The sequence below is a fragment of the Sceloporus occidentalis genome, unplaced genomic scaffold (genome assembly GCF_023333645.1).
Source record: "Sceloporus occidentalis isolate IW3139 unplaced genomic scaffold, rSceOcc1.0.p SCAF_8, whole genome shotgun sequence".
Lineage (NCBI taxonomy): Eukaryota > Metazoa > Chordata > Lepidosauria > Squamata > Phrynosomatidae > Sceloporus > Sceloporus occidentalis.
The window spans coordinates 1,671,056-1,696,138 of record NW_028316988.1 but is presented as its reverse complement, the minus strand read 5'-3'; the positions used below and the strand labels follow the sequence as shown (position 1 = coordinate 1,696,138).

Sequence of the window (25,083 nt, the reverse complement as noted above, 5' to 3'; positions counted from 1 at the left end):
GCTATGGAGTTGAGACTGCCATGGTCGCCTTAGTTGATGATCTCCGTCTGGGCATGGACAGGGGGAGCGTGTCCCTGTTAGTGCTCTTGGACATCTCAGCGGCCTTCGATACCATCGACCATGGTATCCTTCTGGGACGCCTGAGGGAGTTGGGAATTGGGGGCACTGCTTTGCAGTGGTTCCGTTCCTACCTCTCGGGCAGGTCCCAGATGGTGGAGCTGGGAGACTGTCGCTCCGATAGGAGGGCCCTGACATCTGGTGTCCCTCAGGGAGCGATTCTGTCCCCTATGCTATTCAACATTTACATGAAGCCGCTGGGAGAGATCATCCGGAGACATGGGGCGCGGTGTTATCAGTACGCTGATGACACCCAGATAATTTTCTCTATGTCTCCGACTGATGCAGTAACTAAGGATGGCATCTCCCCTCTAGATGCCTGCTTGGCGTCGGTAATGGGCTGGATGAGGGAGAACAAACTCAGTGTGAATCCAGGGAAAACGGAAGTACTGGTGATAGGTTCCCCGGTTTCTGGTGGTGAGATCTGTCACCCGGCCCTGAACAGGGTCACGCTCCCCCTGAAGGACTCGGTGCGCAGCTTGGGAGTACTCCTTGATTCGTCGCTCCAGCTGACTTCTCAGGTGGATGCGAGGGTCAGGAGTGCCTGTTATCAGCTTCGGCTGATACGCCAGCTGCGTCCCTACCTGGACCGAAAGGACCTAGAATCTGTTGTACATGCTTTGGTAACCTCTCGATTGGATTTCTGCAACGCGCTCTACATGGGGCAACCCTTGTACCAAACTCGGAAGCTGCAATTGGTGCAGAACATGGCAGCCAGATTGGTCGCTGGTAGCTCCAGGTCGGACCATATAACACCTATTTTAAAAGACCTTCACTGGCTGCCTATTCGCTTCCGAGCCCAATACAAGGTGTTGGTTTTGACCTATAAAGCCCTAAATGGCTTGGGCCCAGGGTACTTGGAGGACCGTCTCTCCCCATATAATCCACCCCGCACACTCAGAACATCCGGGACTAAATTGTTGGAGGTCCCTAGGTCTAACCTTACTCGGACCTCACAGAGGGTTTTTACTACTGCTGCCCCTTTACTTTGGAACAAGCTCCCTGCAGAGCTTCGCTCCGCCGCCTCATTAGCTGCTTTTAAAAAACAGCTGAAAACATATCTATTCCGGCTGGCCTTCCCACCTTAATTTGTTTGTCTATTCTTCCTGCCCCTTTTTTTCCCTTCTGACCCTGGATCGATGTAACTTTTTTGCATTTTTCTTCTGCCCCTGATATGTGTATTTTCCTATTTCACTGTTTCCTGTTCCTGTTTTTTGTAGTAATGGTTTTAACTGTTATATTGAATTTTTAATCCTGTATTGAAATGTTTTTATAAATTTTGTAAGCCGCCTGATCATTTCCATGGAAGGGCGGGGTAGAAATAAAATTTATTAGTTATTATTATTATTACTTACCCACCGACTGTCCGGCGGAATAGGAGTCTGTCCGTGTCCGTGATCGCTTATTGCCTTTTGTGTTTGCTTAGGGAAAAAGAGAGGGAGAAAACATAGCTATGAGCATATCAAGCGTCTCCTTATGCATCTTCATTCCCCTGAACAGAGCTGAAAGTTACATGACTCTCCATACCACAGACAAGTGATGTCCATGATACTGAAAAGTAAAACCTCCATGTACAACAGCAGAATAGCATTGTGACATTACTCACACAGCTGTCCTTCAAGAAATGATTTAAAGGAAAGGGTATACACAGGTTATCATGGCGCTAGACAAAGCAGGCAAGCAGATGGGAGCAAACTGATGGTGAAACCAGCCTTGGTGTCCTTCTGCTTCAAGTCCACTTACTGTCCATCAGCCTCCAGTTTAGCAAAGGGTCATAGACAAAGGCTTCCAGCACTGCCATGACGCTATCTTTGTGCTCGCGCAAGACTTCCATGACGGTGTGGCAAGTGATTCGGTAGTTCCCATCCAAGCCAGTCACCTGTGAAAAGTGGAAGTGAAAACAAATCCTTGCCATAAGAAGCAGGCCTTCTCCTGCTTATAGAGAAAGCAGTCTTTGGTCCTCCATTTACCTCCATGGCATTTGTCAACATTCGAGTCAGCCTGAAAGGGATCTTCTCTGGGAACTTCTCTCTGGTCATTGCGACCTAAAACCAGGATAAGAGAAGTATGGAAGTCTCCCAAGTTCTGGCTTTTAATTCCACAATACCAAGACTTTATTCCTTCCCAAAAAGAATCCAGTCATGGATTACCTCAAAGCAGTCTCCAAAGTCAATGTGGAGAATCTTGCCGCTCAGTCGGTCAAGCATAAGGTTGGAGGGATGCCTGTAAAAAGAACAGCATCGTATTACTTGCTTTATTTTCTGGGAAGCCCTTGGCACAATCTCTTTTTGGCACCTATAACTTACCTTGGGCAGGTGGTAGATTTAAGTCACCCAGCTACAACTCTCACAGCCCCTTAGTACTAGGCGTGCTGGGTGGGGATGATGGGAGTTGTAGGGCAAAAAATTTGGACAACCAAACACCCCCCATTACTCTGCAAGCAGATTATTCCCTTCCATGGAAAAAGGAACATTGTAATGATCCGAGCACAAAAACTGCCCCAATCTGTTCTCCTAAACTCAATGCTCACTGATGGCAAGGAGGAAGCAATATACCCAGTTATAAATCCAGTTATTATGTTGTTGCTGCTGTGTGCCTTCAAGTAGTTTCAGACTTATGGGGACCCTAAGGTGAACCTATCATGGGGTTTTCTGGGGCTGAGAATGAGTAGTTGCCCAGTGCGTTTCCATGGCTGAGTGATGATCGAACCCCAATCGCCAGAGTCCTAGTCCAATGTTCAAACCACTACACCATGCTGGCTACCCAAAATAATTATATACCCAATTTTAGCCTTTATGGACCCAACACTAGTTTGGTGAGACACCTGGGATCCTTTGCTAGAAGAAGCCTGAACTGTAATTTAGGGGAATACTAAAGCAGAAGAATCTATCCGACTACAAATACCAGGATTATGTAGGATGGTGCCATAGCAGTGCATATTTTTGCAGTGTAGATGCACTCCAAGTTGAAAGGTGAGATAGAAGTATTAAATAAGAATGTATGTCGATCCATTTACAGTTAATGTCTCAAGACAAGAGTGTGTTTCATGACATAATGCCCCCCTCCAGGTCCTATAAGTTTTTGGATTATTACATGCTTTTAAAGGAAATAGAGGCCTGTTACAGACTGCCAAAATAAAGCTGCTTGGGGTCTCTTTGGAGGTATGCTGTTTAAATGATGCATGGGTCCTAAGAGTCCGGAGGTCACGCCAAAGCCACACTCCATTCCTAAGCACTAGAGTGCAGCTTTGGTGCAGCTTCCAGATTCTTAGGATGCATGCATCATTTAAACAGCATACCTCCAAAGAGACCCGAAGCAGCTTTATTTTGGCAGTCTGTAACAGGCCTGAGTTCATTTTTACTCACCTGTCACCAAGGCCCAGAATGTAACCCACCATAGACATCACAGCCAGCGAACGGGTGTAGTTCGTTCTCCTGTCAAACCACACCTGCAAAGGAACGCAGATCAGGGAGTGAAGCAAAGCACTAAGTGAAACATTCACAGCGTCAGAATGAAAGAAAGAAATGTCAAGGAGGAACTATCGTGTTAAATTGTGTCTGTGGACATTCCTTGACTTAACAGCAGCTCATGCAATAATGAAGTGGCCTTATAGGAAAGACGTTCGAAAAAGAGTGATCGGGAGCATCTGGTTGTACCTCTGAGCTGGGGCTCTTCAGCCAGAGAAGTTTGGCAAGGTCATCCCCGGCTGTGTTGTTGACGGCATGTTCAAACACCTCCACCTTCTGCATCAGAGTGAGGTGGTCATAATCCGGAGCCATCTGAACAAGAATCGAGACAAACAATCATGTTTAGCAGGTATTACGTTTCTCAAGGAGGCACCAGAAGAGGAAAGACGCATAGGAAAGTGCTTTGTAGGGAGTCAGACCAGGGGTCTCTCTAGCTCAGTTCTATCTATATTGACTGGCAGCAGTTGTCTTTTCCCAGTGCTAACTGGAGAAACCAAGGATTGAGATTTCCTGCATGTGAAGAAGGTGCTCTAGCACTGAGCTATAGTTCTCCTCGATAATATGTATTTAAGGTATTTCTGTATTGCCTCCCAGCCCTCAAGGGACACTGAGGCAGTGAACAAATAAAAAGCAATTAAAACGACACCGAGATAAAAGCATTTTTAAAACCACATTGGAACGCTCCTTATAAACTCCTAAAAGCAGTCTAAAAACAATCCTAGAATCCAGTTTTTGAACAGTTTCAAAAACTGAATGCCATGCGGAATGGCAATTTTGGCTGCCTGCCGAAGCTTAAAAGAGATGGGGCCAGCCTAACTTCTTTGGGTGCTTTGCCAGCCACGCTCAGCAGAAAAGATGGACATAGTGTAGCCTGCAGACCACTGGCAGCCCCTTGACCCCGGTTTTGCACCCCTGGAGTATCCCAGTTCCCTGCTATATGGGCTTGCTGTGTGGTGTGCCATGTGGCTTGTGTGGGGCCTGGAGGAAGATTGTTCCCTGGCCCCACACAGTTACCCACTCCAGTAATACAGGCTAAGCAAGTGTTAACTTCTTCTGTGCCTTTCAATGTGAGCACAGGCCTACCCTCAACATGATGCGGTGCTCAATGTTGAGCAGGATCTTCTTCTTCTCCCGATAGTCCCGGATCAGCGCATGCAGAGTGTCGCAATGAGGCACCCAGCCTATAAGCCCCGAGTTTGTCGAAAGTGGGATCACCGCGTAGCGTTGGATACTAGCAGGGAAAAGGAAACACATTCAGGTTTCAAAATAGGCCGGGTTCTATCCAGCAGCAGAATACTCCAACTCCAGCAGCTCAGGAAATCTATTTAACATCTACTTAGTTACATCTGTGTAGGATCTCCTAACCTGGCTACCCCTCAAACCTACCTAACCAGGTACCTGTAGGATTGAGCAAAGGAGGTCTATTTGGCTGGAGGTTGGGGCACAGGAGGATGTTACTACTATCCCTGTTACAAGGACTTGCAACAGAGGCTTTGCTTCTGTTGTATCCTTGTGGTGGAAGCATCCTCCTCCTTGCAGCCGAATTGCTAGTGAATGTTCCTTCTTTGCCCAATCTGGTGGCTGTCTGGCAAAGTAGAGCTGCAAGGGCTTTTGCAATCACAGCAATAGTGCCGCAATGGTGGCTACTTGGTGTTTGTGAATATGGTCATGCATCTGTAACTGGACCACTGAATTCCAGCCCATATGTTTATACTGCAAAAGACTAGATGTCCATTACAGTACCTGAGGTTTTTACGGAGGGACGTGGGGTCGTTGGCAAGCAGGGTGTTCACGAGCCCAAAAAGCTGCATCACTCTTTCGTCCTGACGAAGATCCTCATGGCCCTTCAGGAGGAACACAAATTCGTGTCCATTGCTTCCTGTAGAGGAAGAGAAGGTTTCTTAAGCTGGGCAAATCTAGATGGATCATCAAATATTCTGCATCTTTCAGCTTTCTAGCAGCCTACGATGAAACAACAGATGCACACTTTCCAATTGTTAAGCTCCTTAGGGACAAATGAAAACTAAAATCTAGTGTAAGGCGCATGGGCAGATTCCTGCTCCTTCCTTTAGCTAAATGGTTTTAAGTCTTGTGCTGTTAAATTCAGAAGCAGACTGTGGCTAGGTTCACAATCCATGACAAGCCAAGTCTTGAATTATTCTGGCTCTGTCTGAACCTTCCCTCTCTTCCATTATAAACCATCATTAGTAGCCATGGTTTACTATTGGTTTTAGGATTGCAGCTTGGTTAAACCATGGCTTATCATTATGTCTGAACCCAGAAATGTGGCTTGTCTCTATCTTGTTTCCTTGGCTGCCTGCCTTGAAAGTGGAACTGACCAACAATGAGGAAACGCAAACTGTGGTTTGTTGGTTATCTGTGGAACAATTTGTGATGGCTAATGACAGCTTAGCATGACACAAAACCTAAACATGGCCTTTGAACCTTGATGCCCCATTTAGCCATAACAGATAGCAGATAGGCTTTATCATCTGAGAAGGTCTTTCTCACCCATTAGAGTCAATTTCCTCGGTCTCTGTTTGGATGTGATCACTTGTAGCGATGGAGCAATGGATTGGATGCGGATTATCTGTTGGTTGGGGTCATAGGTCCCTGGGACCGCCAGCTCCAAATCGCGGCACATGAGGAGTTTGGGCGAAACATATTGGAGCTCCAAGGATGTCAGCTAAGAGGAAAAGAAACAGATTATGGTCTTCTTTAATTTCAAAGCTGCTACTGAATGCCTGGTAAAAGCAGATCCCTTCTAGGGGGGGAAATGTACTTCTCTCCCCACCTGAGGCAGCTGCTTAGAGATGCGCCTGAACACATGGTAGTAGAGATCCCAGGCTTGGGTGAGGTCCTTGACATTTCCTGACTTCATGTATTTTCTGCACCACTCCTGGGCTTCCATTAAATCTCTGCCATATGCCTACAGAACAAACAAACAAGGGCTATTTGTTTCTTGAAAAAACAATGGGTCCTGGGACATTCTGTATGTCTCCAAGACCAGGAGGATGCCCACTCTTAGTTTAAATGTTAATTTGTACCTGATTGAAAGAGGTTTCCTTGAGAGTCTGTGGCCCACGCTCCATCATAGCATGCAGTGGCTCCAGAACTTCAAACATTCCCTTGACGTTCCTCTCCCCGAAATAGAGGCGGGATGCTTCTTCCAGGCCTTCGTGCCACATCTCGTGCCAAAGGATGGCCACGCGGATCAGTTCTTCGCTCACCTGGAACAGAGATGATATGAACCACTGCTTTGTATCTTGACAAGGGACTCATGGGTTGGCGTTCCTGTTAGTGATTTATGTGCATGCAATATAAGGCAACTTCCTATGCTCCCAAAATACCAAATCAGCAGGAGGCATTGCAATAAAGATTGCCATGAAACCAACAGAACAGGCCTAAAGTTTTACCAGGAGTACTTGAAAGCTCAAATGAAGAAATATGCTGTATAGTGTGTCTGGAGATCTCACAACTCCAGAGAGACTACAAGGAAATACGGTGGAACTTAACATTTAAGTGCAGATCGGAGTGATCCACACGGAGGAGCGCATGCCGAAAAATGCTACACCAGGACTGCAAATCCACCTGGGCTTTTCAGGAAAGACCCATCGGTTGCAGTCAGGAAAAATGCATACACTTGGATTTTGAACTGGTGTAATAGTTTTGACATATGTTTCTCTGCAGGAGGAAATTCCTTTCCATTGCAGAAGAAAGGAACGACTTAAGGCTGTTATATCACCACAGATCTACATACTCCAGGCTGACTACTAGAGGGAGCCAAAATAATACTTTAGAACATTTCTTGCACATGATGCTAAAGCACTCCGCCCCGGCCCAGTATTTCAAGTGTCAGAATCACAGCACCAAACATATAACCATCAGTTTAATGCTTATTAACTAGTCAGAATTGAACAAGGTAACGCAATTGGTAGAACTCTTTTGAGTTTGGTGCCAGCATTAAATAAAAATATACAATAATCACAGAAAGACTAAACACTGCAAAACCATAATTAGAATTGTTCTGAAGGACAAAGGGAAGAATGTGTGCTGAAAAGCCAAAGCTCATCATCACTACCGTCACCGTTACGTTGCAAAGGAGAGGGATGTATTTATTCAGATGGCACTATGCACTCTAAATTTAGGGATAACACATTTTAAAATCTGCAACACAAGCATTGGAACAAGGAGGATGGGAAACTGAACTGTGTCCGCTCAGACCCACTCACCATCATGGCCTGCTGGACGAGAGTGTTGCTATGTTCACACATGTTCTTCAAGATCTTGTTGGCGGCATTGTGGCGGGCCGTTGTGGTTGACTTTGACGCCACGGTCAATGGGTAGATCAAAGCCTAGGGTAGGAGAGCAGCCATTTGTAAACAGAGCTCGTCTGGAGTCTAAAAAAGAGATCTGGCAGAGGAGAAAGGGGAGCTCACCTGCGGGTGGTACCTGCCGATGTCGGTGAGAAGCTGGTAAATAAGCCGGCCCACTAAAGGACGCGGGGTATCGATTCTAGCAATGAGCTGAGGGATAACCTGGTTTCAGGGGAAATATAAAATGTACACTGAAACCAAGGATCATTCAAGAGATGTTTACATTCATAGAATCATAGAATCATAGAGTTGGAAGAGACCACAAGGGCCATCCAGTCCAACCCCCTGCCATGCAGGACAATAAGACCAAGGTTCATTATAGATCAGTCCCTTACCTGTAACCAGGTGTCTATCTGGATTGCCTTGACCCCTTCCACCAAGGCCTCATTTACTTCTGGCCAGTGGCCATAGTCAAACCACAAAGTAAGGACTCTGAAAAAGAGAAGCCTAGTTAAAACAGCTTCCAAAATGTCCAGCCCAGGAGTGCAGTGTTTCATGGCACTTGCACCCAAAGCCAGCCACTTGTCTTGCCTGAGCACAAACCACAGAAACAGAACGCAAAGCCCTTGGATATTAAATGCTTCAGAAATGAAACTGTTGCACCCTTCCATTGACCAGTACCTGAGAGTATCTTGCAAGTTGTTCCCTCGGGACAAAGAGATCGAACGGAAGAAACCCTGCACGGCCGGAACCGTGTACATCAGGAGTGTCTTGGACAAGTCCTATTTGGACAAAACGTTTTGCCTATCAGTCATCCAGAAAGCAAGCAAAGATGAAGAATCTTGTTTATCAGTTAGGAGAACAAGGATACCCAGAATCAGAGGAGTGCACCTCCCACATATCTTGCAGAGACCATGTGAACCATACCTCTGTAACTTTCTTTTGCACAGGCGATGGGACTGGGCTGTTCTCGGCGCTTTCCGCCTCGCTCTCGCTGTTGCTGCCTTCTGTGTTGGCACTGGTGACGCTAGCGCCGCTGGTGTGGCGCAGCTTCTTCTTTTCATCCCTGGCCTGGTTCTGGTGCTTGTAGTGAAGCACTGCCTCGAAATTCATCACTGCCCAAGCGTGCCAAGCCTGAATGGTGTTAAAAGCAAATGTTTAGCAAGATTCTGCTCGTTTCCCTACTAACTCAGTGCCGTTATGTTTCAACCTTAAGGGATCTCTTTGGGATTTTTCCCCCATCCTCAAATCCTGAGATCTGCTACCTGGAGCTTTAAGCCAAGTAGGGACTACTTGGTCTACTTAGTTACTGACTTTCACAGCCCTAAATGGAGATGTCCAGGATTGAACCCCAGACTTTCTGAGTGCAAAGCAGGCACTCTACCACAAAGTTAGAGTCCCCAGGTTTACCTTATACCAATTGCGGTCATGCTCCGTGGAGGCACTGTAGTACTGCAAGACCTTGGGGATGGTGCTCTCATTGATGCCTTGCAGGTTGAGCTGCCACTCGCCCAATTTCAGGAAACACCTGAGAAGAAAAGAAAGCACAAGACAATTTGCAGTCAACTATCTTGCTGGGAGGAGTTAATTTAATACCGTAAGGTGAGCACAGGTTTGGCTCTAGCATTTGGGGCTCACATCTGCTCTCCAAGGCCATGACCAGCCATCACTGCTTCCACTTTACTGGCTGTTGCACAACCCAAAAGAGATCACTGAGTAACAAACAGCTGAGGCTACTCACCGCGCCATGAGCTTGTGGAGCTCCTGCCGGTGCTGCTGGTCTTCAGTGGCAATTGCATGCTGGGCCTGCTGCTGCATTGTCTGGACAAAGTGCTGCATGTGCTGAAATGCATCAATCTGCAACAGGTAGGCATGAAGACAGGCTTTAAAATGCACTACTACGCTGCGAATGAGTTATCACCAAGAATCGACTTTGGGTCCACCAAGATAAACATGCAACCAGGGATGGCCAATTTTCTGCCCCAGTTTTTTGATCCTGAGACACTCTGGGTGCCACGCAGTCTCCCAAAGCTATCAAAAACATGGGGGTCAGGGGCTGCAATGGGCTGAAAGTCTACTGACTGATGTTGAAAAACAAGCATTTCTGATGTTCAGTGGTATAGAGGGCCTCTACAACCTATTTAAAGGGTCAGTTGCTTCTCCTGGAGGCTTTTAAGAGTGGTCCGAGGAACTCAGATGGGGTCAGGGTCTTATAGCCTAGGGGAATGCATTTGGCCCATCCTGACATGCCCAGGTAACAAGCAAGCAAATGGAAATGGATTTCTTTCCTAACCCATTTGTCAGACATACTAGCCAATAAACAAAACCTTTACTTTGATGCTTTGCTTTGCTCTCCTTCCATCTGTCTGATGGTCTAGATTCTGTTTGTTTAAAATTAAGAATTCAGAGACATAGCTGTGTTTGTCTGGAATATCAGGATGCAAAGGGATCTTGAAACACCTTTACAAATAAGCGCAAGACGTTGCAGCATGAGCGTTCGTAGATTTGTTCTGGCGCATCCGAGAAAGTAGGTCAAGTCTATGAAAACTTTGCTCAGTCTCAAAGATGCTTCGTATCCCTTTGCATACTGATTTTCCAGGGTTAAGTAAAAGCCCGTTTCATGTTCAAACTATGTTATCTTCCCCCAGGTAACTGGGATCAATTTAAATTTGTACTATTTTACAACTTGTTTTCAAAGCTATCATTCATTTATATACATGCGCAACCAGTTTACTTCATTCCAGCAGCCACCCTCTCCTATTCGCCAAAAGCCAAGCTTTCACTTTTCCCAAGAGAGGCAGGGATATAAAACTACTGAATTCAATAAAAAGCCCATAAAATTAAGCCTCAAAGATGGCTCCTTCCGCTTTTCAGAAGACACACCGTTGGGACACAGCTGGCAAAACCTGATCTAAAGAAGGAAGCCGAATAAAAAGGAATGATGTGGCAACCCACTCAGGAGACGAGAGATTTCAAACATATGTCTAAACGGAGGAAGAAAAGATCCCGTCTGAGATTTATTGGGTTCTGATTATGTAAATTCCCCTTTGCATGGCAGTGCCAGGGAGACGGAGCGCCAGCCACATGGAGTCAAGCGACTTGGCCTCACACAGCCTTCTGCATTCTCCAGCTGTTTGTTGGCTGGATGTTTAAGTCTGCAAAGGGATGTTTTGTCTGCATAAATCTTTGCCGGATAACCAATCTGTTTGCTTGTTGTGGACGTGACAGGAGTCCAAACACACACACACACACACACACACACATCAACATGCGCATGGCATAAAGGAATATAGAAAATGATCCACATCCGAACTGGAGGAGAAGGTAGCTGGGCAAGAGAGGGAGAGACATGTGTTTCTGCCTCTGTGCCCAGGAGTGGACCGCAAAAACAAAAGTGGTCAGCAAGGAGGAGGAAAGCATTGCTGAAATTCTTCGCGACGTTTACCTTGCGGGCGCTTTTCCACATATGCTTCATGTATGCGTAGGTCACCTGAGGATGCACCGTTGGCAAGGGGTGATCCAGCTGCCGAGACGGGTCAACTCCCAGGAGCAACACCAGGGTCTTATGGGCCAAAGCCTGGAAGAAAGAAAAAGGAGGAGCAGGTTAATCTGGAGTCCCAGTCTTTATTGATCATGAGATTACAAGAGCGTAGCAATGTCCTTTTCTCTTCTGAGGATTAGCACTTATGCTTTACTTCTCTGTTAAGACATAAAGTGAAGATCTGTGGCAATAGGAGCCACAAATCAGTCAGCTAATAACTGCTTCATCTGGAAGTGAAATCACAAATACAGACACACAACTCCATAGTTTTGTAGGCATCAAAGTCATCTCTGGTCTGGCGGCCTCTGGCTTTTCATACTTGTTGACATTAACCCTTTCGCCATACATCTCTGCTCCATGGTTTTTAGCCATACAGCACTTGAAGACTGACATTTCTGGCAAGTGGTCTATTTCAAATGTGGGTCTTAACTGCCCTTTTGGGTTCACAGAGCAGCACCCAGAAGAGGCACCAGAGATACTCACTAGCCTTCCGCTTTTGCCGCAGAGGCTGGCGTACTTGAGCCACGTCCTCATGTCCTCGTGAGGGTTGACGACAAGGGATCGGACCATAAGTATCCGCTGCCAGTCCTCGACGATCCGCTGGCAACCCTGGGGAGAAAAGGGAAGCAAAGACAGGGACCTCTTAGTTGAGTCTGGTCTTGCTGCTTCCTTCACTGTGGCTGCCCACGCGAAGCTGAAATATTTATTTTATTTTATTTATTTTAGGTATTTGAAGAAAAAGCAAATGAACAACACAATCACAAAGTTTAAGAACCCATGGTTGTCAAGTGTTACAACAGCTAGTTAACAAAGAGCTTTCAAGAGATTAGACCACTTTTATACAGGAAAGGTGAGCAACTTGTGGCCCTCTCCAAATGTTGCTAGGCTGAAATTCCCATCAGATCTAACCACAACAGTCGATGGTGAAAGATGATGGGGATCCCGAAAGGCCACATTTCAATACCCTTTCCACCACCCATGAAAACAAAACCGCCCCCACTTTGCCTTACAGTGATAGACTTCTCTTTCATAGAAGGCTTGTCAAACCTCTCCTGAAATCCTCACCATGTTTACTGCTTTTAAAATTCACTGACTGGTAGAACATTATTCTTCGATGCCTCTCCAAAGAGGATGCTTGCAACGGAAGAATATGCATCCTCTGACCAAAAGTAAAGTTTCTTGCTCCAGAAACGCAACTTATTTCCTCCCTTTGCAAACTGAAAATGTATAGATGTAATAGCACTGCAGCCCCCAGTTGTTATATAATTAAACTATCCTCAGACCTACTGATAGTAAGGAAAAGGGGGAATGACGAAAGAAAGACTGTTTTGCAGTTAGGGCAGAATACCTAAGCTAGGATGTAAAGTGCTCTATTGCAAAGAAACTGTTGATGTTCCTGCAAAATGCTGAACCAGCAAGGCTTGCTTTTCCTAAAGGAAACGTTCTCTCATTTGTAAAAGAATATATGTGTGTGTGTTTGTGTGTTTGTGTGTTCTCCCATTTGCACACTCCTCCTCCCCAAGAACATGGTTAGAGTCGGATTAGATCATGACAACCCTCGATCGTATCCAGAACTAGAAACTGGCTGGGTTCTTCGACATTAACACGATTCGTCAATGGAAAAACTCGGAAGGGGAGAGGAAGGACAATAAACCTCTTGTAGTGGGAACAGACTCAGAGTATGAGGCAACCATTTCTATGTTCTCCTAAATCCTCTTTCAAAACAAAAAGAGGGGTGGGACTGCAAAAAAAAGTGCACACTTTAATCTAGGTTCCAGGTCCAGTCCGTTCCAGTAGCAACAGTTCAAAAAACAAGAAGACGGAGAAGGTGGGGTTTGACAGGGGAGCGCAGAGAGGGCACACTGATGTACCCAGGATGCAAAAATGTCTGTTATTAGGTGCTAACAGACACTGTCTAGCCCCCGTCTACCTGCGCCGAGCACCACAGCGGCTCAGCTCCTGCCATGGCGCATGGAGAAGCAGAGCCTGAGTGGAATTTAAGATCACATCTGCTCTTTGCAACACTTCGGAGGGGAAGGAGCAAAGACTAGCTGGCTGCTGCTGGGTGCTTGCTTGTTCTCTCCTGTTGGCACGAAGGAGAAGCATTAACACGTAGGACCTATATGATGCCATATACATTGGGTGACTCAGTGGCTGGACTAGCTAGGTAGGTGTGATCCCTCTGAATGCTGCCCTATTCCCATGTTCAAAGACATCAGTCAGTTCAGGCCACTTGTCCCTCTTGTCTAGGGATGGGGACCATAGAATCCATGTTGGAAGAGACTACTTGACTACTAAAAGACTGCAGTCTGGTCCATCATCCAGCTCCTCCTTTTAAACTGGCCAAAACCTAGAGTCATGTACACATAGAGCAGGAGACCATCCTTGTTTCCGTACCTAATTTCCTTGAGGCGGCAACTGTTTAGCTTATCTCTGTTGAGCAATGCAAGCCCTCTATGCAAGACAAATCCCCCGGGGCACGATCTGGACAAACCGAAGCAACTTCAAGTGTCTCTGATTTTTAATAAGAGTCATGCAGGAGATTTAAAAAAGGCTGCAACCAATTTCGGATGGACCTTAACTGCTGTTGCAGGGTATAAACCTTGAGTATAAACCTGTGTCTCCCGAGGAGAAAATCTAGGTTTACTCAGTATATGAATCTGGATGCATTTAGCTGCAGCAAAAGTGTGTATACCATTGCAACCATCTAGAAATCCAGGGACGATCCAGAAGGCCTGTCTGGGCTTTCCCCATCTTCTTCCTGTAACTATTTCCAGAATAACTCCAAACAAAGGGTCCTTGCCTTCTGACAAGTGTTTGCACCTAGTACAGGTAGATCAACTAACTGTCTTGCTTTCAGATTCAATGCTCAAACATTGGTTGGATGAACTGAAGTCTCTCTTTCAAAGGAAGAGATTTTGTAGGACACCTTGATCAAATCACCAGGTAAGTTGCCGTTCTGGCTGTTTTCTGGCAGGAAAACTGCTGCTCCTTGACCTTCAAAGAAAGCATTCCACCCAAGAGTCCAAGCAAGCCTTTTATAAGTATTAGTAAGATGCTGTAAAAGGTTCAAGAACGCCGTGTACTGCCCTTGCCCACTCCTTCTCCCTTTTATTTTTTCAGGCCCATAAACAGTCGCATCTGCAGACTTTCACCCGCCCTGTTTGCTCTCGGCCTTTTCCTCTCCGGCGGAATGTTCTCTGAGCCTTTCCAGACAGGAATGCAATTTTGGAGGCAAAAAGCTTTGTCACAGGTTCCCAAATGGCACAAGGGGGAAAGAAAGCAAGTCCCTGGCAGCCAGGAGCACAAACAGCTTCTTGCGCGGCACGGAAGCACGCCGCAGAATAACAGGAAGGCGCGAGCTACGGTGGAAGAATTCGTCCGTTGGGCGCGATCCGTACTGAAATGTGGGGTGGCCACAGGCTACTAGGCTGGGAGCCTGCTTCCACCATACAGAAGATGGATGAGAGAAAGGAAACTAAGACCCCTGGGACCTTGAGCCATGCTCTGACTTCATGGTGAGGGAACCCGTTCCCCAACTTCACAACTCAGATGTGGGGAAAGAGCACCTGCGTTGAAATTTCAACTGCCAACCCACCAATTGCTGTTTGCACATGGAATGGAAAAGGGTGTGACACCTTGTTCTTTGACTCAAGACAGCAATATATATTTGCCCAGATTACTCTGGATTAATCAACATTTTGTATCTGATCTTGTCTTTTAAAGCTACCTATGCCGATGGCCACCCTCATCACAACGTTTGGCATGAATAACATTTGACAGACACTGAGCATAGAACTGCACTGGAGGAGCTTCAAATGCCCAGTAGAGTATTCTCTCTAGGAATCTCTAGGTCTTTCAGTGCAACATTTAGTTCAAGTTGACCATGGAGTTGCATTGGAGGACCTAGAGATTCCTAGAGAGAATATATTAATCAAATCCATGAATAATCAAATCCACAGATATCAAAGCTGCAAATTTGGAGGGATGTGTGTAGTTTGGGAAGCACTGCACTACACAATTCATGGCTTTATAAAACCCGCTCTCGAGTATAAACTGAAAAAATAGAAGTGAACAAGAAATGTAGGTGGGGCAGTTTGGTGCTGCTGAAACGGTGCCTGTCGATGTGACCGCTGCTTTCGGCGCATGGCGGTTCTTACCTGCAGCCTTTCCCACCAGATCTGGCGGATGATCTCGCGTCGTTCTGGCACAAGTTTGTACTGGATGACTTCTTCCAGCTCCGACAGCATCTGGCAGGACACCATGGCCTGAAGGAAAGAGTCGATCACATTCCATCCCAATCACAGTTGCACTGGAACAAATCCCAAACGGAGGATCAGCGCCCAAGGCCTGGAGTCAGCGTACTCACCCCATAGGCACGACTGTAACTCTCTCCCGCCATGGCTGTCAGCTCAGCATCTAACAGGTCTCGGGCTTTATCAATGCACTGAAAGGGAAAGAGAGAGAAGGAGGATACTCAGAGTTTTCTCCTTTTCTCCTTAAACAGGGATGTACAGTTATTGCTCTTTTATGTTCTCCTTGGATTAACTTCTTGCCTGAGACTGGTCCAACCTGGTTCAGTGGGTCCAGAGCTTAACCCTCCCTGCTGTCTTTCCATCAGGAGGCAATGGCCTTTTTGTTTAAGCGGGCATATGCTTTATGATTCTTTGCAAACCAGATGTAGCTTTTAATGCGGGGGGGGGGGGGGTGTCTGTATTATGTTTCTATTTTCTCTTTTAAACATGCTTTTTAAAACTTAAAAACATGTGTGCTTTGTCTGCTTGAGCCACAGAATTTGAATCTGCGATCGAGGTGTGGAGCAGACAGACAGAAGCTCCTATGCTAGGTTAGACCAAGAGCCTGTTTTCAAATTCATGCTTGCCTGATAAGTACGAATTGCCTTCAGGTGAGAAGATAAGGAAACTAAAGCATTTCCAGGATTACACTTCCAGCAGTCCAAATCTGTTGAAGCAAAACTCAAGAAACCGCCATGTGGCATCTTGAAGACTAAGTAATAAGGTTTATATAATGTACCTGTTGGGCCAAAGAGAAGAGATCCTGATGCAGAGCCAGGACAGCCCGATAGAAAGCGCCGTCATGGGTGTCCCTTGGAATCATGCATGTATATTCCTCCATACTGTCCCACTGGCCTGCAGAGACAAATGTGCAGGTGAATGGTTTGGCACTGTTTCCTTACACAAGCAATATATATGTACAAGAAACACATGTATGATGAGAGACTGGGTTATGCTGATAAGGCTTGCCACCATGGAATGAGCACCTCTATCTTGTGCCCATGAAGATGTTGGCTGAATTCCTATGTGAGCATGGGCCTTCCACACCCAGAACCACATAGGCCTAGGTAGACGCATAGAAGAGGTAATGCGGAAGGGTAGCATTTGCCTGAACTCTCCTGGGATTTGTATTCCAAATGCTAACTCATGCCTTCTTTCTCATTATTCACATTTTCTTTTAAAATGGGAACAGAAATGACATGCCCCCTGGGCTTCGACAAGCTGGCACCGAAGATGTGAGGTGAATGGATGGATTGGTTGGGATTTACCTAAGCCCCAAGCAGCAGCTGCTGCCATCCTTGCCATTTTCGCTTGGGTTTCGTCGTTCACCAAGGTCCATTTCTCACAGCACTGCTGGTGGAGTTGTCCCCTAGAAACAACAGAAACCGGAAACAGGTTGCAGCCTGTGCCATCCCAGAAAGCTTTGCGCAGTCTTGGTTTGTCGGGTGGCTTCAAACGACAGGCATCATCCCACCTCTCATGTGGCGTCAGCATGGGTTTGCGTCAGCATCCATCAAAACAAAAGCGCAGTGACATGAGACATTAAGCGACAGAAATCGGACCTGCTCAAATTTGCTGAACCCTCCAGGTTGAACTGTGCGCTGTGTTATGCGGGAGCTGTCTTCCTGAATTAGCCTCCAGAAAGCACAGTTGCCATAAGCTCAGAAAACTCAAGTTACATGCTGCAGGTCACTGCCGCAAAGACTCACAATGCCTGACACACAAGACTGCATTGGCATGGACCTAAAAAACTCAGACAGCCCACACTTTGTTTTGCTATCGCTTTACAAACGAATGTGGGTTTGTGAAGCAGTATGCTGTATGTTATTTCATTTTTAAAATCTTTTATTAGTAATTAAAAAGTCAATAAACATGCCTCCCAAGGAAAGGCTCCATAGCAGAGCGCATGCTTGGTATGTGAAAAGACACTGGGCTCAATCCCTGGAATCTCCAGGAAGGATCCCTTGCCTTTGCTTACCATTCCCCTAGTGCCTCCAGGCAGCGCATACGTCCCAGCATCAGTTCCGGATCATCCTTATTAGTGTCCATCTTTTTGTCATAGGCAACGAGGGCATCTTCCCACTCGTGAAGCTTCTCATACCAGGTTGCCTGGATTTCCTGGATGGAAGAAGAGGAAAGGGAAGAGGTTTTGGTGTGAGAGAAACGGCATCAATGAGGGCCATGTTTAAATATTTGAAGAGGTATTTGATGTCATATTGAGGATGGAGCTAGCTTGTTCTCTGCAGCTCCAGGGAACAGGACCTGGAGCAATGGATTTAATATAAAGGAAAAGAGAGATGATCATAATGTTCCGTCTCAGCATTAGGAATAATGTCCTGACAGTAAGAGCTGTTCAAGAGTGGGACCTGCTGCCTCGGAGTTTAGTGGAGGCTCCTTCTTTGGAGGTTTCTAAACGGAGGCTGGATGGCCAAGTGTTGGGAGTGCATGGATTGTGTATTCCTGCATGCAGGGAGTTGGACCGGTCTTGTGGTCTCTTCCAACTCTATGATGCTAAACCCAGTGGGTGCCTTTGGGCAAGTCACACTCTCTCAGCCTCAGAGCAAATATTGCCAAGAAAACCCAGTGACAGGTTCGCCTTAAGTCAGAAAAGATTTGAACAATGGGCACCACAAAAACATCTCTGGGGACTGCAATCTGCCCATCCCCGGAGTCCACAACATAAGGTTAAATGGACCAGCAGCCTTGCTGGTGGCATCCATTTCCCCTTTCTTTTAAACTAAAACACATTTCGTGACAGCCTTGAATGACAACCGATACCAGGGGCAAATGGATTTGAAGGATTGGTGACACCGAGAAGCGCAGCCTCCTTGCGGCAGCCTGAGTCATGCCCACAGACTAAAGCGCAGCAGGAACAAAGCTGGGGAAAGGCTTAGCAAATGGCCAACGTATTGGTTGTCACTCTGAGCAGATGGGAAGGATTTTTAAAGGTTTAATCGATTCTTGACATCCTAATTGTCAGAAGACGAGTGTAAAAATGAAAAAGCACTGAGTGACAACAGCTCTCGGGTTCCCAAATCTTTTCCCCAGCTGCCTGCTTCTTTAAGGATTTTTCGTTTTATCTTAGAAGACGATGAAAGCAGCTACCACTTTGGACTCCTCCTGGATTGCTCCCCTCCATCCTCCTGCCCCGGCGTGGGCTCCAGGCCAATGTTCTTTTCCACTCAGCTCTTGGCAGTTCGTTCGTCCTGCAATGTGTGCCAAGCAGTGGATTTTTTGCTGCCCTGCAGGCGGGATCAAGCTACGCACACCACATTTCAGGGCCCTTCCACGTGAGACCAGAGGCGCTCTCTGGCTTTGGCTTCTACGTAATCCTCTCTCCGAACCTCCAGTTTTGGGGCTCCGCGCTGGTCGCTTCCTCACTATCAAACCCACCAAACAGATGAACAAGGAGAAAAAGAAAAGCTTACTCACCAGTTCCCCAAAGTGTTTCATGGCATATTCTAGCACCCCGGATGCAGCCTCTGGCTGCTGCAGTTTATTGTTAATGCTGGGAAGAGATAAGCAGGAAGAACATGTTACTCCAGGGAGACAACGGGAGTTCAAGCAATAGTAGAACTGCATCTTCTAAGTTTACTTACAGCTCATAATATTACTCACAACATTGTATTGAAAGGGTTTATCTGTTATACTTCAATAGAAATATCCCCAATGTTTGTGCATGCCAACACACAGTAAAAATGCAACCATAAGCAACAACGAAACGCTAGAAACATTAAAAATGAGCCGCAGCAGGAAAGCCTTCAAGGTTTAAAAACAAAGAGTTGTTTGCTGGGTGTCAGAAGACCCTCTTTGGCACCACCACCTAAAAATCAACCATCATTGCAGTGCCACCACCTAAAATCAGACAAATTCAGGGACGCTGGTCAGTTGCAACTGTGCAGGGAAAACCCATGCATGCACACATTTTTCAAATAGCAAAACTGGTTGCCAGACCTACTGAAGTGGGCAATACAGATCCTTTAGGATGCATGGTGTTGTGGTTTGAGTGTTGGATTAGTAGCTCTCAGTTGATATTTTAGGAGTTAAAGTCCAAAATCCCTGTGCGCCGGGCAATCCAGCTGGGTTTCTGGGAATGAAATCCAAAATTATTTGGAGGTCTTTCAACAGGGATTAGACGCTCATCTTTTGAATGTACTTTAGTTGCATATAGTTGCATGGAAGGGGGTCGGACTACATGGCCCATCTTATTTCTGAGAATGTCAACCTGGGCTATCTCTATACTAGTCTGACTGGGCAACTTGATGCAATGCAACTGAGAACAAAACGGTTAATGGAGATGGGATGCCAGTGTTGTTTGAAAAAGGAACATCGGTGCCCATTTCCCCCAACCCTTTTTTGCTTTAGGCTCCTTTCCACAGCCCTCTATCCTCCTATTCCCTGACCATTTTGTCTTCTGCCTCCACCGCTGGCACAACGTGACTTTGGGTTTGGACTGAGATTTAGCACAGAGTGACTTCAGCCAGCCTCGCATGTCTATTTCATGTCTTCGTTCTCATTTCCGCCAGGCTGCCTTCTGTTAAGCTCAGACTTCCTCCCCTCATCCTTTTCCTCCTCCTCCTCCTCCTCCTCCTCCTCCTCCTCCTCCTCCTCCTCCTCCTCAACATCCACGTATGCAAGGGCTTCTTGGCCGGCAAAATACCAGCCACAAACTCTTACTGAGTTTTATTTTACGCACAAACCTTTGCAGAGGGTTTAAAGGTATGATGTTTGCGGCCCTCAGTCCCTTCCCTTCCTCCCACTGTTTAAGAAACACAACTCTGATGAGACAGCGGGACAAGGCAGATAATTTTATTACTGAAGCAGATTTATAGTTTTTGTGGGTTTTTCAGGCTCTGTGGCCATGTCCTAGAACAGTGATGGTGAACCTTTTTGAGGCCGAGTGCCCAAACGGCAACCCAAAACCCACTTATTTATTGCAAAGTGCCATGTCCCTCTGGCTTTCTAGTAACAAACTCTGTGCTGGGACGATGGCACATGTGCCCACAGAGAGGTCTCTGAGTGCCACCTCTGGCACGCGTGCCATAGGTTCGCCATCACTGTCCTAGAAGAGCTTCTTCCTGATGTTTCGCCAGCATCTATGGCTGGCACCTTCAGAGAACGTATATTTCATCTATGACTCTTCACATTCTTTGAAGATGCCAGCCACAGATGCTGGCAAAACGTCGCGAAGAAACCCTTCTAGAACATGGCCACATAGCTCGAAAAACCCACAAAAAACTATGGATGCCGGCCATGAAAGCCTCCGACTTCACATAAAGCAGATTTGTTTCTGCTTCGCAGATAACAACTGCAGACACCTGTGGAGAAACCGTCCCTGATACAAGCTGAAAGTCAAAAGCTTTTAAATGTTCGTTTCATTTTATTTTCAGTGTGGGATTCTGTGAGGGCACTTCCACAGGTGGTACATTTGCCTTTTAAAAACACAGTTTGGTAGCACAGGGGAAGGAAGCGCCACACAGAGACAGATCAGTGTTTGCCACCATTCCTATCGGTGCCTGCCACAAGACAGCACATGATGTGCCGGCGGACTTCTCTTTTGGCCATGCCTCGAGAACACTGCGTTGGCACGGCCGAACAAAACACCTCATTGTCCCGTCTACGGTCTAAAAGAAGCACCAGCCATGCTGGTCTCCTTTGAATCTGGCACACCTTCCCAGCCGACCGAGCCTTTGAAAGGACTTCTCTCTCATGCTGGTTTTATGGAGAGCTGGAAGGAGCCTCAAGGACTTATAAAGGGGAGGCCTCAATGCTCTGGCCGCATGCACCCATTTTCTGCTTTGACTCGGCTTTATAGGGTTGGCTGGCATTTTTGCAAAGTCTCTTTTATTACTACTACGTAATTCTTCTCCATTGCAAGAGAAGCACTGAAAGCAAGGCTGCTTTTCCTAAACCGGCGCACATGGGAGAAGGAAGCCTCTTTTAGACTTTGGGTCATGTTCCCCAACTTAAGACACACCGAAAATGACATCTAAACCTCTCTTTGCAAGGGCATGTCCTCTGTCAACAATGCAACACATGCCATAGTAGCACAGAAGAGAGAACCGGAAGTCCTGGGTCCACCTTCCCTAAAAGATTAGGATGCTGTAGATGAACACCGAGAGCCGCATGGCTTAGCACTTTGAGCCCTGGATGATAACTGTGGACACCAGGGTTTAAGTCAGCCATGGAAACCCATTGGGTGACCATTGGCAAGTCACACTCTCTCAGCCCCAAAGGCAATGAAAGAACCCCTCTGAACAAATCTTGCCAAGAAAACCCAGGGTCACCATAAGTCAGAAAGAACCTGAAGGCACACAACAGATGAAGATGGGAATCAAGGACCGTGATACAGAATTCGAAGCACAGCGGTAATATAATTCTGGTTGTTCCTTTCTGCTAAGAAGAGGGTTGATCTTTTCTGCAGGCAACTTCTGAACTGCCTTCCATTTGCTTGTTAACACCAACGTTAACTGACAAAGTCAAGCTCTCTGGTTTCTTTGCTGCTCGAGGCAGAAGATGGATTTGGGAGATAAACCACTGCAAGGAGCGAGAACAGGAACAGGCTCCTTGAGCAAGATGTACTCATCGGCGGCGTTGTAAAAATGATAAATGGCCATTACGTTCCCAGGGCAGACAGGAGCATCTCTTTCCCACATGTCAGACACTTCATTACTTCCCAGTCTTATCTCCTCTGTCAACACCTACGAACCAATGGCTCCCTGTCCTCTCTGCTCCCTTCCATAGTTATTGTTGCTCCTTTAACATCTCTCCTTGCTCTTTCTGCAACTTGTCAAAGAGAGAATGAGACGAAACACTTTCCGCTTCAAAGCCAGATTGCGCACGGCCAAAGTTACTCCAAACATCTTGGAAGGGAAAAAAGAGGAAGGGAAGAGACCAGAACTTTTAGCATCTTTTCTGATTCAAGATGTCACTTGGCAAACATATTGATAACATTTAGACTTGCTGAAGAATGGTTGGAATAGATGCTCAAATGCAGACTTAAGTGCCCAGTCCACCAGAAACTTCAAATGTGCACATTTCAGGGGAATAAAAGGAGCCAATATAAACACTTTCAAGCCTTAACACCAGTCTTCTGGACCAAGCCATCACCTGGGACCAGTTTGGATCCTCAAGGCAAACCTAATAAAGAGACTTAAAAGCTATTTGCTCATTAAAAGTGCCCCATAAATAAACAGCAATAATATCTGAAGATGCCAGCCACAGATGGCGGCGAAACGTCAGGAACAAACTCTTCTAGAACATGGCCGCAGAACCCGAAAAGCCCACAAAAATCTATGGATGCCGGGCATGAAAGCCTTTGGGTTCACAGAGCAATAATCCGTTCCACCTACGGAAGGCTTGGTGCTCGTGTTTTCAGTTTGAAGGAAGCCCAGCTATTATTATGGATGACCTCCTCTCGAGTTACGAAATCAGCTTTTTTGCATCGCTGACCGGAATGTGTGTTTTCAAGAGGAAGAGAGATGAAATGGATGAGTTCTGGGACCCGAATGGCACCGGCGCAGGTGGGAATGGGAAAGAGTTTCTCCGTTCCTAGAAGCCAGTGACTAAGTGCCTAGTCAACCCAGCTTCCAAGCAGACTTGTGACAGCACCTTAAAAAGCACATACTTTATGAGGTTCCAGGGTTGCATTCGTTCCCCGTTTCCAAAAACTTCAGCCTCCGCTTTGAAAGTAGTAAATCCCTGGCCCTCCCCATTCATCGTCTTATTTTCACGGCACCAACTTTGGACACTTTAAAACATTCTTAAAGAATTGCGGGACTATTTTCCAGTTGTCTTGGCACAACAACGGGGAAGCACAGGAGGGGGAAAAACAATCCGATCGCCCCCAAGGGGCTAATAATCCTATCAGACCAAGGGCTTTATAATCCAAGTTGTTATTGCCGGAATCCACAAGTTTTGCTGGTACAAAACAGGTGGATGTTTTTCCCCCGCTGCTTGGCTGGTTCTAGAGAAATAGTACTCTTTGCAAACTTTTTGCATCTTTGAAGGAAAAAAGGATCCAAGGACCTTCTTCTAATACTAAATGCATTGCCCCTATTGCAAAACAGCAACGGGCAAAAACAACTATTATCAACAGCACCGGGAATATCATCCGAACTGGGGCTGATGATCGGCACTGGTGGAGTACTAAGGAAGTAAAACCCATTCCTCCATGGTTTGAAAAGCTTTTAAAACCAGCCATCAACTGGTACAAATGTGCAACATCCAGATTGATCTCCATAGGACAGTGATGGTGAACCTTTTAGAGGCCGAGTGCCCAAACTGTAACCCCAAACCCACTTATTTATTGCAAAGTGCCATATCCCTCTGGCTTTCTACTAACAAACTCTGGCAAACTCTGTGCTGGGGCAATGGCACATGTGCCCACAGAGAGGGCTCTGAGTGCAACCTCTGGCACTCGTGCCATAGGTTCGCCATCACTGCCATAGGATATTCTCCCTCTCCATCCTTGTTATTCCAGTTCTGTTTAAGCGCCTAGTGCGGACGCAGTTCAAAATGTTGCTTCTTACCTATCAAGATCGAAATGGTCTTTTATTTGTTTAGCTTTCTGACATCAAGACGGCTTCAACTTACAGTCAGGATGTTTAAAAGACCACCGCTTTCTGTAGAGGTCTGGGACTAGGCTCAGGTAAAGAGGCCTTGCCCTGCATCCCCTTTTCTTTGGCAACCAAGATGCAAAACATGGTCTTGTCTTGTCCAACACTTGATCTCTCTTTCTTGGGATCAAAGACAGATCTGGGAGGGGAAGATCTTAGGAAGACAAGTGTTTAAACTGTACCACAAATTGGAGACGCCATTTAAATCCTGGGTTCTTTCGCACTACACCATTAAAGGGCTATACTTCCACTTGAACAGCCGTGGCAACACTTTGGATGGCATTCAGAAATGTCAGCCAGAGAGCTCCAGTGTCTCACTAAACCACATTTGCCTAGACTGCATAGGATGGGACCATGGCACTCATAAAGTAGAACCACAGAGTTATAACTATGTAATAGCTAGCCTACATTAACACGGAAAACCTAGCACCCCACATACAGCTGGAAGGTCGGGTCACCTTTTAAACATGGATCAGAGCTCTGTTCCAGAACCCTGATCCCACCCTCAAACCTACTTTGTTTCCTTACAAAGTGTTTTTTCAGCCGCTCGAAAGCTGCCTGGCGATTTCATCATCTCCCCATCATCAATGTAAACTTTATTTTGGTTTCCATTAGGCTCAGAAAATCCTCTTATAAACTCATAAAGCAGAGTTTGGTTTTTGCGGTACGTTCTTTTTTCCCTTTTCAAAAAAGGTCTCGACGGTGTCCCATAGAAAGAGAAAGAGCATC

At 46.3% G+C, this 25,083-nt stretch overlaps 1 protein-coding gene across 2 annotated transcripts in view; it reads right to left on the bottom strand.

Moving 5' to 3' along the window:
• The window catches only part of MTOR (mechanistic target of rapamycin kinase), a 72,081-nt gene that overhangs the window by 5,039 nt on the left and 41,959 nt on the right, over positions 1-25,083 (bottom strand). For both annotated transcript variants that reach the window (XM_089534124.1, XM_089534125.1), the window contains 26 exons: positions 19,169-19,244; positions 17,715-17,854; positions 17,005-17,105; positions 16,476-16,591; positions 15,811-15,888; positions 15,602-15,709; positions 11,925-12,050; positions 11,346-11,477; positions 9,642-9,757; positions 9,311-9,428; positions 8,828-9,034; positions 8,582-8,682; positions 8,296-8,392; positions 8,024-8,122; positions 7,817-7,939; positions 6,632-6,814; positions 6,379-6,513; positions 6,096-6,270; positions 5,328-5,463; positions 4,668-4,815; positions 3,774-3,896; positions 3,483-3,565; positions 2,268-2,340; positions 2,088-2,162; positions 1,861-1,996; positions 1,473-1,538 (listed from right to left, as the gene is read on the bottom strand). In XM_089534124.1, the coding sequence (XP_089390250.1) occupies positions 1,473-1,538; positions 1,861-1,996; positions 2,088-2,162; positions 2,268-2,340; positions 3,483-3,565; positions 3,774-3,896; positions 4,668-4,815; positions 5,328-5,463; positions 6,096-6,270; positions 6,379-6,513; positions 6,632-6,814; positions 7,817-7,939; positions 8,024-8,122; positions 8,296-8,392; positions 8,582-8,682; positions 8,828-9,034; positions 9,311-9,428; positions 9,642-9,757; positions 11,346-11,477; positions 11,925-12,050; positions 15,602-15,709; positions 15,811-15,888; positions 16,476-16,591; positions 17,005-17,105; positions 17,715-17,854; positions 19,169-19,244 (3,071 nt within the window). The remainder of the gene's footprint in view (positions 1-1,472; positions 1,539-1,860; positions 1,997-2,087; positions 2,163-2,267; positions 2,341-3,482; positions 3,566-3,773; positions 3,897-4,667; positions 4,816-5,327; positions 5,464-6,095; positions 6,271-6,378; positions 6,514-6,631; positions 6,815-7,816; positions 7,940-8,023; positions 8,123-8,295; positions 8,393-8,581; positions 8,683-8,827; positions 9,035-9,310; positions 9,429-9,641; positions 9,758-11,345; positions 11,478-11,924; positions 12,051-15,601; positions 15,710-15,810; positions 15,889-16,475; positions 16,592-17,004; positions 17,106-17,714; positions 17,855-19,168; positions 19,245-25,083) is intronic.